At 32.5% G+C, this 19,332-nt stretch overlaps 1 protein-coding gene across 1 annotated transcript in view; it reads left to right on the top strand.

Moving 5' to 3' along the window:
• Positions 1-19,332, top strand: part of LOC149787034 (von Willebrand factor A domain-containing protein 5A-like) — a 60,201-nt gene that overhangs the window by 21,299 nt on the left and 19,570 nt on the right. The window contains exons 4-12 of the mRNA XM_089977580.1: positions 336-505; positions 1,807-1,915; positions 3,835-3,942; positions 6,329-6,455; positions 9,052-9,196; positions 11,733-11,812; positions 12,756-12,870; positions 16,115-16,282; positions 18,026-18,191. Of these exons, the coding sequence (XP_089833706.1) occupies positions 336-505; positions 1,807-1,915; positions 3,835-3,942; positions 6,329-6,455; positions 9,052-9,196; positions 11,733-11,812; positions 12,756-12,870; positions 16,115-16,282; positions 18,026-18,191 (1,188 nt within the window). The remainder of the gene's footprint in view (positions 1-335; positions 506-1,806; positions 1,916-3,834; positions 3,943-6,328; positions 6,456-9,051; positions 9,197-11,732; positions 11,813-12,755; positions 12,871-16,114; positions 16,283-18,025; positions 18,192-19,332) is intronic.

Genomic DNA, 19,332 nt, shown 5'->3' on the forward strand with positions numbered 1-19,332 from the left:
TGTGATCCAAGTAAAGTACGTGCTTCAGTGTTATCTTCCTAGGAAGGGTTTGCGTTCTTTTGTAACGTATATAAGCTACTTTGGATGAATCCGACTCACATACAAAATTAAGTAGCAATTAATATTACTCGCAATGTTATATGTACAGTACAGGACATATGTGTAGGTTTATGTGCTTCAGTTCTCTTATTCCTAAAGAGTGGTTAGTAGGTTTCCCATGGCTTCTTGAAGAGCATATGTTACTCAAGACAAAACGTAGTGTCGAAACATTACCACCCACAGCATCTTGTGCAAACTGCAGAAAATATGTATTAATTGAAATATATTCATTTTAGCTGTAGGCGGGTTAGAACCAACAGAAAAAGCTAGATATACCACTGCTGATGCTATACCCTACAAGCTCAGCTTCCAGCTGACTGTAAGAGGTCCACAAAAGATCAAAAGTATCCAGGGGCCAAAAGACAAACTAAACGTGGATTATTTAGAGGATCAAAGAGTTGCAAAGGTAACGCTAACCTAAAAAATTTGTCTACAAAGGAAGGTTTGTCTATAAAACAAGCAACTACAAGTCTCAATGACACATTTATTATAAAGCATTACAATATTTGAGTGACCAAATAAATCTATTAATCATGGATGCTAGCATTTGCTTATAGGATTATTATAGGTCATTCATTCATTCAGTTGAAAATATTGATATTTGATCTTTCATTTTTGAAGTTGATTTTCAAAACTGACTATATATTTTTGTCTGGCTGTCCATGGTCATTTTATAATTTGCATTGAATAATGTCTAAATTATTCCTGAGAGATTATCATTAACTCAGCATGTCCATGCTGTCGTCAGTGTTCTGTTTTTGCCTTTGCACTCATTGAAGCATGACTATCGATTCACTTGTCATACGGGCACTTGTTTATACCGGATTTTCTGTGATAAAACTTACATTAACCTTCATTGCTTTATGTTCACAGTGTAATCTTTATCCAAGAAATGTGATAGTAAAAAGTTTCAGAACGACTCTCGAAGATTTAAGAAACAGACATTTATCAGTCAAAACGTAATTGTTGCATAAATGTGCATGATTGGTTACACCCAATATGTTGTCATTGTATTGAGTTTTCATTCAGTAAAAGAGTGAACTAGTACAAAGAACATATCAGAAAGAAAAACAAAAGAACAAATTCCGTTTCCATTCAGATGGACACTGTCCAGTCCCTTAAAATGCTGCCCATAGAATCAGATCATATCCAAGTTGTACAAAGCTAGAAGTGACAAAATGAACTGCTGCAGATGGCAGCCTATGTAACCAGAAACCCTTGTGATGTCAGAGATAACTAGATGATGCTACACACTACAGTGCTATCATGCCTTTACTTGGCACATGAACTATTTTAAAATTCATGTCTTGTCAATACATAATGTTAAACTAGTGTACAGAAGAAGATATTCAATGCTTCTATTCAGGTCATACATAGTTCTCAGGGAGAATCATTTATTTTAACATGATCCTTCCAACATTTCGAAGTAAATTGCAATCAAGATGATAAATATAAGAGAACAGATTAATTTTATTACATAGATTCAGCAACGTGAAAGATACTCCGTGTTAACATTTTTGATGAGAATATTTAATTACAAAAGTAAGGTTCCTTGATGTTTCATGTCCTGTTTGTCCAAGTGAAGAAGTGCAATGTCAATTGTTGCTCCTTATCTACAAATTTGTTATTGCTATGCATCTGAGGCTTTTACTGAGGCAGATAGTTGAGTTTTCCGAGTCGCAGCATGCTTCTTGTTTATATTTTAAGGTTACCCTGGCTGAAACGTTTAAGTTTGACCATGACCTCAGTGTACTGGTTGAATATGAAGATTGCAACGTACCACAGATTGTATTGGAAAAAGGGGACCCACATTTAGGTACCAGCTTTTAGTAAATTTCCTCATGTTATTTATTTTATCAAAACTAGTAGACAGTCATAAGGTATGATGTGATTTGTGTTAAAAAGAAGGCTGTCATCATAGCTTTTTACATGTATGTTAGTTAACCATCATAAAGCAAAACTAGTGCTCTACAATAATGATGTGTGGGACACCATCAGTGTGTACAGTGATGTCGACGAGGCTACTTTACACTAGGATAGATTGTATAGAAAAATGCAATTCAACCAGTATATTGTAATTACAGACCATTTTAACAGGGCTATTATACTTAAGCAGTCAGTGTGTGCCGTGATATATGTGAGGCTGACTCATAATGGAATATATTATATAGAAGATAAATCAGCCTGTATCATGCAATGGCCCTGTATTATGATGTGCACCATAACAAAAGGACTGGTGCTTATTTAATAACTATTGTCCTTCCAGTGTTCATCGCAGAGAAAGGTGTACAGTGTTTTGATTTCTTTTCCATGTCTAATATGAAGGTTTATGTTGGAAAAATATGGCATAATGACAGAGACATGAGTTGAATTCCTTGCCACTAATTTTTAATAATCTTCACTTTTATATCTATTATAAATTATACTGTTACAAGTTTTCATTTATTGTGATAATAATACATTATTCCATAAAGTTAACAAATCTTTACAAGACTATTGATAATTGTATGAAAATAAGACTTTTCAATAAATTTTATATGAAATAATTTGCATAGTTTAAGTAGTGACATCTTTGATTTCCAGTTTGTCCAACATCAAATGCATTATACATTGATTGTTAGTGGCTGTTGGTTATATTCATACATTTTGTGTTTCACCTGTCAAACAGAACTTCGTGCCGTCTTTGTTTTCCATTGATTGTCAGAGGCTACATGAACACAGAAAAAGGAAACTAACTTCACAAACATTTTGCAGTGATACAGTTCTTAGAGGAACCTTGTTGGAAAATATTTTTCTTAAGTTAATTAAGTTAACCTGATTTGAAAATAATGTTTCTATTTACTCACAAAGAAAAAATAAACTCTGGAATAAATAATATTTAATAAGTTGAAATGTAATCAGAATATTTGTTGCATTAGACTCCACTTTCGTAAGAATTATCAACGTATGTACTAAACTATATATTGCCTGTACTAAGCATTTTTAAAAGCTTCAGGTCATCAGCTTCATAGTATTAAGCCAAACTTAAATGGTTTATGTCAGGTTGGCTTCACGGTTTTTAGCCCAATCTAACCAACTTATGTCAGGTTGGCTTCACAGTTTTTAGCCCAACATAACCAGTTTATGTCAGGTCAGCTTCACAGGTTTTAGCCCAACATAACCAGTTTATGTCAGGTTGGCTTCACAGTTTTTAGCCCAACACAACCAGTTTATGTCAGGTTGGCTTCACAGTTTTTAGCCCAACATAACCAGTTTATGTCAGGTTGGCTTCATGGTTTTTAGCCCAATCTAACCAGTTTATGTCAGGTTGGCTTCACAGTTTTTAGCCCAACATAACCAGTTTATGTCAGGTTGGCTTCACAGTTTTTAGCCCAATATAACCAGTTTATGTCAGGTTGGTTTCACGGTTTTACACCCAACTTTGTCAAATCATAGTCTTCATGCAACTTATACTATTGTTGTTTACAAATAAATTACATGCTAAATTTGAGTTCTGATTTTGCTCAGTTTTGAATGCTTTGTTGTTACAAGTTTACTACCTTTTCCTGAATTGGGTGATGGGCTTGAAATAAAATCAATGTGTCTTAGCCAAAATAATATGTAAAGGAGTGTCCTTGTTTGATCATACTAACAAGATAATATTTTCTTGAATAAGTAAATTATAAAAAAAAATGTAAAACGAAAATGTTTCAATGTGGTTGCATGCACTCAGAAACTAAACTCATTTATTTTTAGGAGCTCTTCTGAAGGAAGATGTTTTGATGATGAACTTTTTCCTGGAGCCACCAGCCCAGATTCCAAGAACAAATCCAGGCGAATTCATCTTCATCATTGACAGATCAGGTTAGATAAGAAATGTCCACAACAATTTAATCAGTGCCAGTACAGTCCATCCTAGATTATTTCTCCCTCTATATCTTAGCATTAGTGTTTGTTGGCCTCTTCTGTTCCTTAGCCATTTCATCCACCCATTCTTTCATTAAACAGAATATCAAAATAAAAATGGATGTACAGTATCGTTTTTATATACATAGCATGAGATCATGTTAAAAAGGTTTGTAAGCCCTTGTTTCCCATAATCCCTTGTTTCCCATAATCCCTTGTTTCCCATAATTCATTGTTCACAACAGGCAATGAAAGCAACAACCATATGTGCACACACTTACACAAAAACTGACACTTTTTGTAAGATAAAATCTGGCAACTTCACTTCTGATAAGTATTCTAATATGCTCTTGAACTTATTTTAAAATTTGTGAAATCTCAATTGTGATCTCATTGATAAGGAAACCTATTCATTGTCTAAAATACACAACAGTACGAAGACCTGAACAGTTTCCCAGTGTATCTCATAGGGGTGTAAGATTGAGACTCAAAATCCCCTTGGTATATACACTGGGGATCAGACTGAGTAAAATATACTTTTGTATCAAAAGGGTGGGGGGGTTGAATTAAATATTTTGATGCACAAATGAAGATTAAGGGAAACACTGTTTTCCTTTTCCACAAATGTCGCTACATCACATAGAATATAAAATTAGATACAATTTATTTTGAAATTCACTGATGTCTCATACATTAGATTCCATATCTGATTTATGTCTTTTAAAATTGATAATTTATTTTCTATGGTTAGTATGTGAATCTGAATCACAATTTGTTTGCCACGTTTTCATCTGATAACATATTATTGATAAAACTTTTCTTCCTGGGAATGTTCCATTATCTATAAAAATGGTCCTATACATTAGCAATCCTTTGCAATGAATATTGAAATCATATTCAAGGTCATGCCATTAGTCAAAACTTTAAAATAATTTAAAATGATATTAAGCTTTCAAAAAATTACAGAAAATGTAAAGATAGAGAATCACATCACCATCGTGCATACCAGAAACTATGTTAAACTGTATCTTAATCAGATTTGCTGGACATATTGTTGTGGCCTCAGTGGACCTTCCAGGTGTTCACTATTACTTGCTATAAAAATTCTGCTGATGGAAAAATGTATTCATTTCTGTTGAATGGTTTGGAACAAACTTTATGAAATTTATTTGGCACAAGATAAACAGATATTTTTCTAAGATAACATTATGTATATTTGATTTAATTTATATTTGATTTAATTTAATTGTTTGTTAGTTTTCAGTTTTTTTAATCCCATTACATGCTGTTGTAATGTAACTTTATTTACTGGATTTGACATTTTCCAGAAATTAGTTTGACATGACTGTTTTTTCTTAAACACCTAATAATGGAGACTTTGTATCTAATGCTGACCTAATTCCTGGCCTTGATTCAGAAATCAGTGAGTTGAAGTTAACAACTTTTTTTATTTTATTGTTTTTATTCTTTCTTAGTGTAGATTCATAAGGTGAAATTGAGGCCATACTGGGAGTACGTGATGTTAGGCATGTAAAGATTCTATGTTGTTCTAGAAAGATAATCATGTGACCCTCATATGGGAAACTGTTTTTCATCTTATATTAGTGTATAACTCTTTTCTATAGAGAATTTAGTCAGTTGGGCTATAGACAATTAACATTTAAAGGTGTTATGTTCTGACCAGTTTGAGTCGAAATTTTATTTTATGGAATTATTAATTCTATTCCCTGGAAAAAATTTAAGTGCTCATACATAATTTTTGGACAAAGACATTTATTGAAATTTTATTCAGAATTCAAAACTGGAATATTATTTTCTGTGGTTCAACAAGGAACTGTTGACACATCAGGACAGCTCTGACTATTGCATATGTCATCGTCCTCCATCTTGGATTTTTTATCAGCACTGTGAACTCAGATTCATTTAGGACTTTTTATTTCTAGGACTTCTACTTTTTAATTCTTGAATTATTCTTTGATTATATTTGGATTTGATTCATAGAACTGTAAGTTCCTTTTTTCATTTATACCTTGTTTTTCTAGGGAAATAGATTATTTGTTAACTTTTACAAAGCTTGTTGTTGTCACTCTTTTCTTGTTGCATTTCAAAAGAGCCTAAACGTAACAATAGTATACGATTATAAAGCGGAGAATATCTTGAAGGTTGTTAAAAGGAAACTTTTGCAACATGCATTCTTTGAACCTCCACATTTACTGATAAGTGTAAAAGAAAATAGAGATTATTTAGCTGATTAGCTGATAGTATAGTAGGAAGGAGAATTGACCTAAGTTTGCCATGTGACATATATATTATGTCCCTGAAAGTTGGCTTTTTTATATTATAGGAAGTATGAATGGAGAAAAGATACAAAGTGCCAAGGAGACACTTCTATTGTTCTTAAAGAGTCTTCCAGTGAATTGCTATTTCAACATAATAGGATTTGGCTCTCACTTTGAAAGCCTGTTCCAGGAGTGAGTAATTACAACTGTATATAAATATCAACATTTGAAATAAAGTAAGATAATTTTAATACCAGGTTCAATAATCATGTAATTTAAACCAAGGATATCAGGATGAATATGTTTTTCCAAGATGAGAAGTGAAAACTTTATGGTAAAATTTAACTATATTATATTTCATCTTCTTCAGCAAATACTTTTAGGAAGAAGAAAGGTGATTATTGCACAGTAATATAGGTAAAAGCAGTTTGCTTTTCCTTCCAATTTAAAATATTTCATGATAAACTTTCGAGAGGTACATAAGTGTTCATAAAATTAAAATTTCCTTTTCTTAATAACTCAGTTATAAACTCATTGTTTCTGAATACGACAAGCAGGGTTTTATTGATTAGAGCATACCTTTGTGTAACACCATTAATTACTATTAAGGACAATGTTATTAGCTTCATAATGGGGCCCTATTTTCATGTGATTATGTTTTTAAATTGCTTTCTTATTTTATTTACAACAGGAAGCATACCTTTTATAAAATACTGCAAACAATAGAAATGGAATGAAACGGAGAGTATTATTTCCTTTTCTTATTAAAATTTGGTAGAAATGGGATGGGTTTGAGGCAAGCAGGAGAGTATTATAGCCTTTCCATTTAATTTTGGTAGGATTTTGTACACAGAATTAAACACCCATCTTAAATAGAGTGTATTAAATTATGCTGTTTTCTGTTTATCTTTCCATGCAATTTTCCTGTATGGCCAATAATTTTCAGATTCTTGAAGACATGGAGTTAAAATTTTACCTTGATGGTAAGGAAGCCATGTCGCAAGCAATTATCAACATTTTTGATCAGAGTTCAAGGTACCATGACAAGGAACCCATATCACATATCATTCATTATAAATTATTTTGTTCAAAAGTGTTCAGAGTCTTGAAGAGAGATAGACAGAAAGATACTCTTGAAAAACAACCTTGTCTTTTTAGTAAGGCTTGATTCAGAAGGTAGCAGACTTATTGCCTAAAGTTAAGACAATTAGGTAATTATTCTTGATAAAATATAATTTACTGGTTTAATTACTTTCTCATTGTTGACATTGTGTGAGGGTATTTCTTTTTTACTGAGCAGTTGAGTAAATGTTAATTCTCATGGTATTGGATATTTTTTTAGAACTATAACCGGGATATTGCTAAATCCACCATGTGTCGATCTGCATGTTTGCAGTTATGTTGGATCTATGATGTTCGTGTAAAGAAACGTGTCATTTTTGGCTCCAGAGTCTTGGAAAATGGTTAAATGAAATTTACACAATTTCCAATTACAGTGTTCCTGTCAGTTTTTCTCAGAATTTTATGTATACAACCATAGCAGGAAGATTGTCACGACTCTTTGCTCTTAAACTTAGCAACATTAGAAACAAAACCAACAAGATTCTTAACATTCAACAAATAATTTAGTTCTCCAGAATTCGGAGTGAAAACGTAAAAAAGGTAACTTGCACTAATGTGAATTAACTCCCAAATTATCCTAAATGTTCTATCACAAGTCCAAAAGGATATTTTGAATGATTTCCAATAATTTTGAATGTGCTGATGTACTTAGTTTTGAATAGTTTGATGCACCAATAGTCCTGATGTATCACAATGATATAATCCAGAATGTGTTTGAGTGAATTCAAAATAATCACAAAATAGTGTGTAGTCCAAAAATGTCAATGAGCACTTTGTAATTCCAATGAAGAATTTAGATAAATAATTCTTCTTGAATTATATATGAACACAGCTTAAAGTAATTTCACAAACTAATATTAAAAAACAAATGCATATATTTGTTTAACACAACCATATTTATAAACCCATGATACAATAAAATCACCAGGATATGGGTCACAAGTTTGCTTCCAGAATACATGAGGTTTGTAAATAAGGCTAGACCTTGAACTCAGATATCAGTAAACAACTTGTTTTTTGCTTGCAAATATGACAAACTTCTAACCTCAATTATGGACAAAGGTCAAGCACAAATTATAAATTAATTATACAGAACAAAAACACATTACATATTATGGCAGATTGTACAGGGTCAGTCAGTGTGGGATGTAGGTGAACATCAGAGAGAAAGGGGAATGGAATATGCATTGAAAACAATATGAATATTCATCAACTTGTAAATGTATTTGCCCTGGTCAAAATGTGTGTGCATGTGTGTGAGTGATTTGGATTTTTAACATACCTTTAACAATTTTTCAGTCATATCGCTACAATGTCTGCAGTGTAACAGTTTATAGTGATGTCTAGCACTTGGGCATCATGCTGCAGACATGTAGCATGATGTCCCACCCAGTCATATTATTCTGACACCAGGCCGACCAGACCTAACACTAACCTCTTAATGCTGAGCACCAAGTGAGGCATCTGTTGGTACCATTTTTATAAGTTTTTGGTGTGACTCAGCCGGGGATCGAACCCACAACCTCCCGCATCCAAGGCAGACACTCTAACTACTAGGCCACCAGAGCGGTCCCCTGGTCAAAATGATTTGGTATTAAACATGTTGAAAGCTAATTAAATATGTCTTATTGTCTATGTATTGAATGTATCTTTCTTCTAACAACAGAGGAAGTCAGAAATACAACGAGGAGAACCTTAAGAAAGCAGAAGAGCTCCAGAGACAAATGGTTGCAAATATGGGGGGCACAGAGATACTCAGGCCATTGGAGTATGTTTTTAAACAGAAACTTATAGAGAATTACCCAAGACAGGTCAGAATATTTTCAGCAATAATCCTTTTTTATTTCAATTTTTGCAATGCTACATTGTATTGTATGTCCAACGCTATACACACATGTACTATGAAATGAAAGTTTTAAATTTCTGTCTGTAAGAAAGGACTGGAGTAAAGCAGGTTAGTTAGATGATCTAGCTGTAATTATGCCGATAAAATTACCATTGACTGAAAATTTGATTGGTGATTAATGTGCCTGATGGTTTTGGGAGACAGTCTGTACTCTCAAATCCAAGAGAGATCCAAAACTAATTAATAAAGTCCATGAATCACTCATTACAGAATGACGTTGTTGTTGTTGTTGCAATTTTTCAGAACATGATAGATGGTGACCAGTATAGCTGGTGGAGGAAGAACCCAGCAAAATCCCAGGAATAACCACTGACCCTCTGGAAGTTACTGGCAAGCTTTTTCACATATCCACATTGGATGAACCCAAGATTTGAACCCACATGGACAGAGGTGATATGACAGTACTCAGTAAAAGTGAGCACTTTATAAGTACTTGGCCACCTGGGGCCCCGTATCAGACATGTTGGTGATGTATCATATTTGTGTTACAGGCATAACATTCAGAGAATATTTTATCAGTACATTAAGTGTTTGGATTTTACCTGTTGTGTTATCTCTAGCTTATTTTGACTACAATAATAACAATGGTGATAATAATAAGAGGAAAAGGATAATTCAACAGATGAATGGTAAAAATAAATTCGCCTTTCTTAATTGTCTATCGAGAAAAATACTTTTATTATTTAGTGTCAAGGTGTATATGTTTAACCAAGGGTTTGGATTATATATATATATATATATATATATATATATATATATATATATATATATATTAGTACCCATAACAACATCTACATCTTGCCAACTGTTTCATCATGTTCATATTTCCTCTTCAGTCAGATATATATATAGGAACATTTTCATCCATTGTATTCCATATGCATCTTGTAGCAATTTGGAAATTTGTTTTTTGTCCATTTCATCCTGTGCAGTTCAAGATGCAAAATGAAAACTGGATTTTGTTAAATGCAGGTGTGAAGTTTCCTACTTTTGGGCTGTTGGATACACATTTTAAATAGATATGCAGAGTTCCAGACAGCTGGGCTAGTGGGAGAGTTGGCATATAAATGTACAGAGTTCCTGATGGCTGCATTAGTGGATAGTTTTTATGTATATGTGCATTGTTCCTAACTGCTTGACTAGTAGGTGTGAGTGGTACATCAGTGGGCACCTCTGCTGACTTTTGGTCTATGGGGTTCATGTGAAACGTATATTTACAGAGTTCATTACTGCTGATCTAGTGGGGTATGGGTGATACATAGATACACAGAGCTCCTGACCACCTGGCTAGAAATGGGGTTGAAATATAGGTGTTCTAAGTTCCTGATGGCAGGACTAGTGGGTAGGGGTGGAAAATAATGTGTAGAGTTTCTGACTGCAGTAATAGTCGGTTGGGATGGTATATGGGTGCACAGGGTTCCAGGCTGGTGCTGTTGGGAGTAGAGGTGTTACATAGATGTGCAATGTTCCTGATGGTTGAACCAGTGGGTAAGAGTGGTTTTACAAAGAACAAAAGTATTTCAAGATTTGCTAGTCCTATTATTTGTGAGAACCAGTATGTAAGCTCATCGACCTATACACATCAAATGACATTTTGAATAATTACTCCTGGTTATGTCCAAGGCACATAGATCATGTTACTTCTGAAACAAAACTCCATTTACTGTTTACCTTATATTTACTGGATGGAGATTTAAACAGGTATACTTATATGCTGATAACATCGATTTCTTGGTTCACCCAAATGGGTGGTTGCTTACCAAAAAAGTATTTATAAAGGGTTGTGGATTAAAAAGAGTAAGCAAGGAGATAATTTATTTTACTTTCACATATTTCTAGTATTGAATTAACTCAAGTGACAATAAATGGTCTAATTCAGATTATATAACTGTAGATAAATGGTATAATTTACATAACATTACTGTAGATAAATGGCATAATTTATATAACATTACTGTAGATAAATGGTATAATTTATATAACATTACTGTAGATAAATGGTATAATTCGTATTAGGTAACTGTAGATAGATGGCATCATTCGAGCTTGATGACTTTGCATTTAATATCCACCAGAGGCACTTTCTTGAATTGTGAATAGGAATAATAGAAACTCAACCTGCCAAAAAATGGTAGAAGTCTCTGATGTATTCAAGCATCATTTATGCTTTTTACATTAATCCATTATATATTATATGGTATCTTCTTGCTAGAAGAATTCATAACTTTGTATTATGCATTAGGGAAAATGTAATACGCGAGTTGGGCCACATGCATCTACGTGAGAAACTCTGCAGTCTTTAGCAGTCTGGATAATGTTGGTAATAATGGTGTAACACATTAAACATTAAATATCTCATTCACTAAGTTACTTACACTATTGTCTGTATCTTCTTCATTCAGCCTGGTTTAGTGTTCCTTGTAAATTGTATTGTATTGCAGCTGTTTGTACTAACAGATGGTGAGGTAGGCAATACGGCAGATGTTTTAAAGCTTGCCAGAAGTAATTCACAGCACTGCAGGTATTTCATCATATAAGGTGGATATTATAACAAATTCTTGCTTTGTTTTCTCATTGTCATTTGAAATGGAGAACTATTCACACACACACACACACACACACACACACACACACGTTTGCATGTGTGTCCATGTGTGTATAGAGAAAGAGAATGAGAGAGAAATAGATGCATGCATATATGCTTCCGGAGATAAGAACAAATGGATAAACAAGCATACATAGTACATCAATATGTACATATATACGGACACATGTTCATACATACACATACAGTCATATATTTGTACCTTAATTTGTCTCCTTTGAATACTCATGAGTACCAAATTAGGTCTTCAAATGCAAACCCTCAATGAATAAATTATTGAATATTATGAACAAAGAATCAAAGCTTAATGAAGAAATGAAAATTGTTTTGACATAGATTCATGTATTAGAATATAGGTTGAAATTACAGCAGATAAAGTTTTTATTTTTAGATAGTTGTTCCATATTTACATCATAGCTTAAGGACACTAACACATCCCTTAATCCTGGATACCTTCTCAATACCTTTGTCTATTTCATGATGTCATGAACATATGTTTCATTGTATTTTGTATAGAATACACAAGTTTTCACTTCCCAAAGGATTACTTTGCAAGCTGAATTCATGCCACTATATGACATATGAACAAATTCTAGAAAATACTGATATTACAACTCTATCATCTTAAATTAAATTGCACACAATTAATGCAAGCAGAGAGAAAAGTTTATTTCATGGGTTAAAAGTTGCATAATAATTTCCCACTGGAAGAAAGACAAAAATTGCAATATTTCATGATGTCAATATTGTCTTGCTTTATTGGCAGTTTTGTTAAATATTACATACAGAATCAGGTTTTAGTCAGTAAATGTTCAGCTGGATTGAAAAGTATGACTTAATTCATAACAATTTATGACAGAGTTTTCACGGTTGGTATTGGACAAGGTGCCTCTACAGCACTGGTTAGAGGCCTTGCTAAAGCTGGAAAAGGGAAGGAGGTCTTTGTTACAGATTCAGAACGTCTTCAACCCAAGGTAATATTTTCCCTTCTGTATAATTATCTTCAAAATTAAATGCTACAATTTGACACTTTTAATCTTGCTCTCCCCAAATATAGTTAACTTTAAACTCTATCACTCAGATTGTACTTTGTCAAAGGTTTATCATTCTGGACTTTAATGGAACATTGTATTAGGGAGCAGACTTTTTCTGCAGTGTAATCAGTAATCCTAACCAGACAGGCAATCTATATATAGATCCAAGACTTTCAAATATAACTCAGGTATTAAAGTGTTGCTTTAGGATATCACAAGCTGTCTTTAAGTTGGCATAAAGTCACAAGTTGTCTTCAAGTCATCATGATGTCACAAGTTGTCTTTAAGTCAGCATTAACATATCACAAGTTGTCTTTGAGTCAGCATGAAGATGTCACAAGTTGTCTTTGAGTCAGCATGAAGATGTCACAAGTTGTCTTTATGTCAGCATTAGGATATCACAAGTTGTCTTTATGTCAGCATTAGGATATTACAAGTTGTCTTTAAGTCAGGATAAGGATATCACAAGTTGTCTTTAAGTCAGCATTAGGATATTACAAGTTGTCTTTAAGTCAGTATTAGGATATCACAAGTTGTCTTTATGACAGCATTAGGATATCACATGTTGTCTTTAAGTCAGCATTAGGATCTTACAAGTTGTCTTTAAGTCAGGATAAGGATATCACAAGTTGTCTTTAAGTCAGCATTCGGATATCACAAGTTGTCTTTAAGTCAGTATTAGGATATCACAGGTTCTCTTTAAGTCAGCATTATGAAATCACAAGTTGTCTGTGAGTCAGCATTATGATATCACAAGTTGTCTTTAAGTCAGCATTATGATATCACAAGGTGTCTTTAAGTCAGCATTAGGATATCACAGGTTGTCTTTAAGTCAGCATTAGGATATTACAGGTTGTCTTTAAGTTAGCATTAGGATATCACAGGTTGTCTTTAAGTCAGCATTAGGATATCACAGGTTGTCCTTAAGTCAGGATAAGAATATCACAGGTTGTCTTTAAGTCAGCATTAGGATATTAAAAATTGTCTTTAAGTCATGATAAGGATATCACAAGCTGGTCTCTGAGTCAGCATGAAGTCACAAGTTCTCTTAAGTCAGCATGACGTTACATTTTGTCTTTAAGTCAGCATGAAGATGTCACAAGTTGTCTTTAAGTCAGCATGAAGATGGAACAAATTGTCTTTAACTTAGATTAAGGATATGACATGAAGTCAATTTGATGATTTCACTTGTCGTTAGGTCAGCATAAGGATATCACAAGTTGTTTTTAAGTCAGCATTAGGATATTACAAGTTGTCTTTAAGTCAGGATAAGGATATCACAAGTTGGTCTCTGAGTCAGCATGAAGTCACAAGTTACATGTTGTCTTTAGGTCAGCATGAAGATGTAATAAATTGTCTTTAACTAAGATCAAGGATATGACATGAAGTCAATATGATGATTTCACTTGTCTTTAGGTCAGCATAAGGATATCACAAGTTGTCTTTAAGTCAGCATTAGGATATCACAAGTTATCTTTAAGTCAGCATCAGTATATCACAAATTTTCTTCAAGTCAGAAGTACCTAATTGGATAGATGATTAATGTAACCTAAATATTTAATGCTAAGGTTCATGGAATATAAGAATAAACTGATTGGTATCTCATTCTTACTGTTAAAATTGATATAGATAATTAATTATTATATTGGTTGCAAGTTAATTAAGAATTATATTAATTGCAAGTTAAGGTATATGATTTTGTACTACAATGCTGATATGTATGTTTTAGGAGCTTTATTGTGATTTTTCAGTGACAACCACAATGTGGGAAATTTAACACATGCATATTATTGAAACTATAATTTTCATTAACAGAAAATGTCCATGCACTGTTTGGAAATTCACATAGTTTTTGCAGAAAGTTAACTAGCTTTATTCCATAATTTTCCAAACCAGCTAAAGCTTTTCTTTATTTTTGTGTCTCAGGACAGGTATTGAAAAATTTCACTATTTAGGGCTTTTAAAATGTTTAAGGTTATTTAGGCTTAGATTATCTAACAGTGGATGTGTCCAGAATGACCATTATGCCCGCTGTCTCATTCAGATCTATCAGATGTACCCTTGACAGATAAATGTTAATGTTCTGCAAAGGATATATAGCTGTACTTTGACAGAGACATGTTAATGTTCTGCAAAGGATAAATAGCTGTACTTTGACAGAAAAATGTTAATGTTCTCCAAAGGATAAATAGCTGTACTTTGACAGAGAAATGTTAATGATCAACCATTGATGATTATATATATATATATATATATATATATATATATATATATATATATATATATATATATATATATATATATATGTCAGAGAAATGTTAAGGATCAACCATTGATGATTATATATATATATATATATATATATATATATATATATATATATATATATATATATATATATGTCACTGACAGATAATGTAGATGATCAACCAATGATTATTAGAGATCATATGACAGTAAAGCCTTTCAAATCCAATCAGTCTTTAAAAGTCGAGCTACAACTGTGGCACAGGGCATCCTAAAGCCTTGTTTACAGTGATAAAGTAGTTATACTCCAAGTTAACTTTCTGAGATTCAATTTAGTTCATTATTAATTTTAATTGCTGGTTTACTTCAAAGATTTATACAGAGTTTATATTTCTTACAGTTGTTACATACAATCAGTCACTTCAAATTAATGTTTTCATACTGTAGGCTGATGGCAGACATTCAGAATTTTTAGTATTCAATATAAATTACTTTTAGTATTCAATATATATTACTTTTAGCATTTAATATAAATTACTTTTAGTATTCAATATATATTACTTTTAGCATTTAATATAAATTACTTTTAGTATTCAATATATATTACTTTTAGCATTAAATATAAATTACTTTTAGTATTCAATATATATTACTTTTAGTATTCAATATAAATTACTTTAGTATTCAATATAAATTACTTTTAGTATTCAATATATATTACTTTTAGTATTCAATATAAATTACTTTTAGCATTCAATATATATTACTTTTAGTATTCAATAAAAATTACTTTTATTATTCAATATAAATTACTTTTAGTATTCAGTATAAATTACTTTATTATTCAATATAAATTGCTTTTAGTATTCAATATAAATTACTTTTAGTGTTCAATATAAATTACTTTATAAGCATGGATTAATTTTACCCTGTATAGGTAATTTCACTCCTGCAATGTGCCATGCAACCTGTTGCAACTGACGTAGAAATCTTGTGGGACATGCCTTCCCCTGTCACAACGATAATGATGCCACCCAAAATTCCTTATTTCTTCCTCGGAGTACGGCAGATTCTGTATGTTATGCTTTCCGGAACAGAGGGTGTGGTATGTATATCCTAATGAAATTATGGAGCTTTGAACTTTGTGAGATAGCTTTAAATATTGATTGTACTTTTACATGAATACCATTAAATACAGAACTTGAATTTGACATCAGCAGACTAGTGTTCTGGGAGCTTAACAGATTTCAGTAATCAACAAGATGAACTAGTATATTTATTCTGAGACCAGCTTCGGAGTTTTGTTGTATCACGTGATTACCACGTTGACATGTGCTCTCTCACGTATGGAGCATACGCTTCAGGTAACCAGACAACTCTTCTTGGCAAATCAGACTGGCTCTGTTTCTTGTAGTTGTTCTCTAAATAAATATGTTGGGAATTATATGTTCTTCCTGGTTTTTACAAGTTATCAGATTTTATTTTAATATAATGATTTTTTTACAACAACATTTAAAAGGAGTTTGTTGTTGATATTACCTGCCTATTGGACTTCCGATGTTGTTGTTTGAGATTTGTGAAGTAATGTGATTATTAACGCAAATGGCAAGTACGGGGTCAAGTTTCATCTTTGCTGAAATTAAAGACATAATGATTTCAATACTTGCCATTTTTGAGAAAATAAATAAATTTCCTATCAATTTCATGCAGGTATAAGTTGATATAACCTAGTTTAAACTTGCTAGGCCCGCTGGTAAGCTATCTTACGATGGCGACAGATAAATTTGATATGAAATTGCTCTGAACCCACACTCCATCCAAAATGTCCAAATGTGAAAAATGGGGTGGGAATATTTGTTGGAAACTCGGATTAGAAATTCTGAATCTCTGAGCTGAACTTTCGTTTGAAACTATTACACAGTGGCATTTAGCTTGAAGCGTTTGTTTCAGATCTTAAGTGGAACGCATGAAAAATGGGAAATTGTCATCCCTTTTATTATATATTAAGAAATGATAATAGCCCATGTATCAATACAGGTTTGGGGACTGGTTTATTGAACTACAAGAAGATAAGTTCATTTTACAGAAAATTCAGTCCTTTCTTATACAACAGTATATAATTTTGAAGATTTTTGTCACAATTTAAGTCTACCCATTTGTGAATGTCTATAAATGATGGAATTTTTAACCAAATTGTCTTATGAAGTTTAGGTTGGTTGACAAATCTTGTTTGAGTTTTTATTGGCACACATAATTTCAGGGTTAAACTTTTTTCATAACAAGATAAGACTTTAATACTTTGCATTTATTGGGGGTTTTTTTCATACTGTGATAGGAAATGTTTACTTTGTGTAACATGCACACATATTGCTCTAGAATTCGTTGGAATAAAAGGTTTGAAAGAAAGCAAAATAATGTATGCTCATTAATACAGGTGAGCAAAGTAAAGTTAGAATTTGTATTCTGTACATTGAAATGGCTTTAAATGCCAGTTTATTGGAATATAGTCAAATTTGTTTCATGTGACTCATTTTGTGGTTTTGTACATGATCATCATTTTTGAATATATGTTTTGGAGAGTCTTGAAAGAGAAACATCTTCAGATTTGGAAAATGCATGTTTTATAATCCAAAATGTTCTTTAATTCCATTCAGTAATGGTTATATATTAACCTTGAAAAAATTAATTTTGTCCTGGAAAAAAAACTGGAAAAGACAAGGAAATTATTTAGAAAAGCAAGGAACAATGTTTACATACAACATACAATTATATATATATATATATATATATATATATATATATATATATATATATATATATATATATATATATAATTTCCATCTCACAGGATCCCTCCTATGTGTGCAGAATGACACTAAAGGGGAAATTAGCCTCCAAGCCATTTGAGTACAAAGAATCTTTCACTTTCCATGGTAACACGGAAACTGGGACCTCTGCTCCCATTCATCGCCTAGCAGCCAAGGCCCAGGTGAAAGAGTTACAACTAAATGACGGTAAAAGTAATTTATATAGATATACATGTTATTCAGATAATTGAAAACAATTTCTTACTGTGAATACTAAATATCACAAATAGTTTCAAATATTTTGTCTGTCACTACCAAGCTCAATGATATTAAGTGAGTCACTGATCAAATATCAAGCTAGATGATGAAATATTTGGAATCAAGTTTAATATTGACGATCTACATATATATATATTAACAATTATATTGGCTTCAACTCTTTGTGTGCCTCACATTTTGTGTCCAAGGTACATCTTAAAAATAGAACATCAGTGTATTGTTGGTAGAGATTGTGGTTTTGTAGATTTAACACTATCTTTACATATCAGTGTATTGTTGGAAAAGATTGCAGTATTCTGGATGTAACACTATCTTTTCATATCAGTGTATTGTTGGTAGAGATTGTGAATTTAACACTATCTTTTCATATCAGTGTATTGTTGGTAGAGATTGTGGATTTAACACTATCTTTTCATATCAGTGTACTGTTCATAGAGATTGTGGATTTAACACTATCTTTTCATATCAGTGTATTGTTGCTAGAGATTGTGGATTTAACACTGTTGTTGGTAGAGATTGTGGTTTTGTGAATTTAAGTTTTCAGCACATGATAGCCTGTACATGGTGCCCGTATATTTCAGAGTGAATGAACCAGGGAAAACCCTGGGAAGAACTACCAGTACCAACCCACCAGAAGCTACTGGCAAGATTTCACACATACCCACATTAGCCAAGCGGAGATTGAACCACTGTGGATCTAGGTATGTAGTCATTGATCTGTAAAGGTGAGCACCTTAGATCAGCTAACTACCTGAGGCCCATTTTATTAAGAACAAACAGCATGAAAAGCTAAGTACCATTACCTGAGGCCCATTTTATTAACAAGAACCATCATGGAAAGCTAAGTACCATATGCTCTAGCATGAGTTGAAGAAAGTGTCAAATATGGACAACATAATTTTAGTGATTGGAGCAATTTCAGTTAAGTCGTACTGCTCTCAGTAATTCTTCTTTGCACAAGAAGATCAATAATGCCAATTAAGTTAATGCAGGTTACATTGTCCTAGATTTCATCTTTAGGTCCCTTTAAAGCAGCCTTGTATTTCAGGAAACTAGAAATACACTAAAA

The sequence above is a fragment of the Sinohyriopsis cumingii genome, chromosome 12, assembly GCF_028554795.1.
Source record: "Sinohyriopsis cumingii isolate HCF-2022 chromosome 12, ASM2855479v2, whole genome shotgun sequence".
Taxonomy (NCBI): Eukaryota; Metazoa; Mollusca; class Bivalvia; order Unionida; family Unionidae; genus Sinohyriopsis; species Sinohyriopsis cumingii.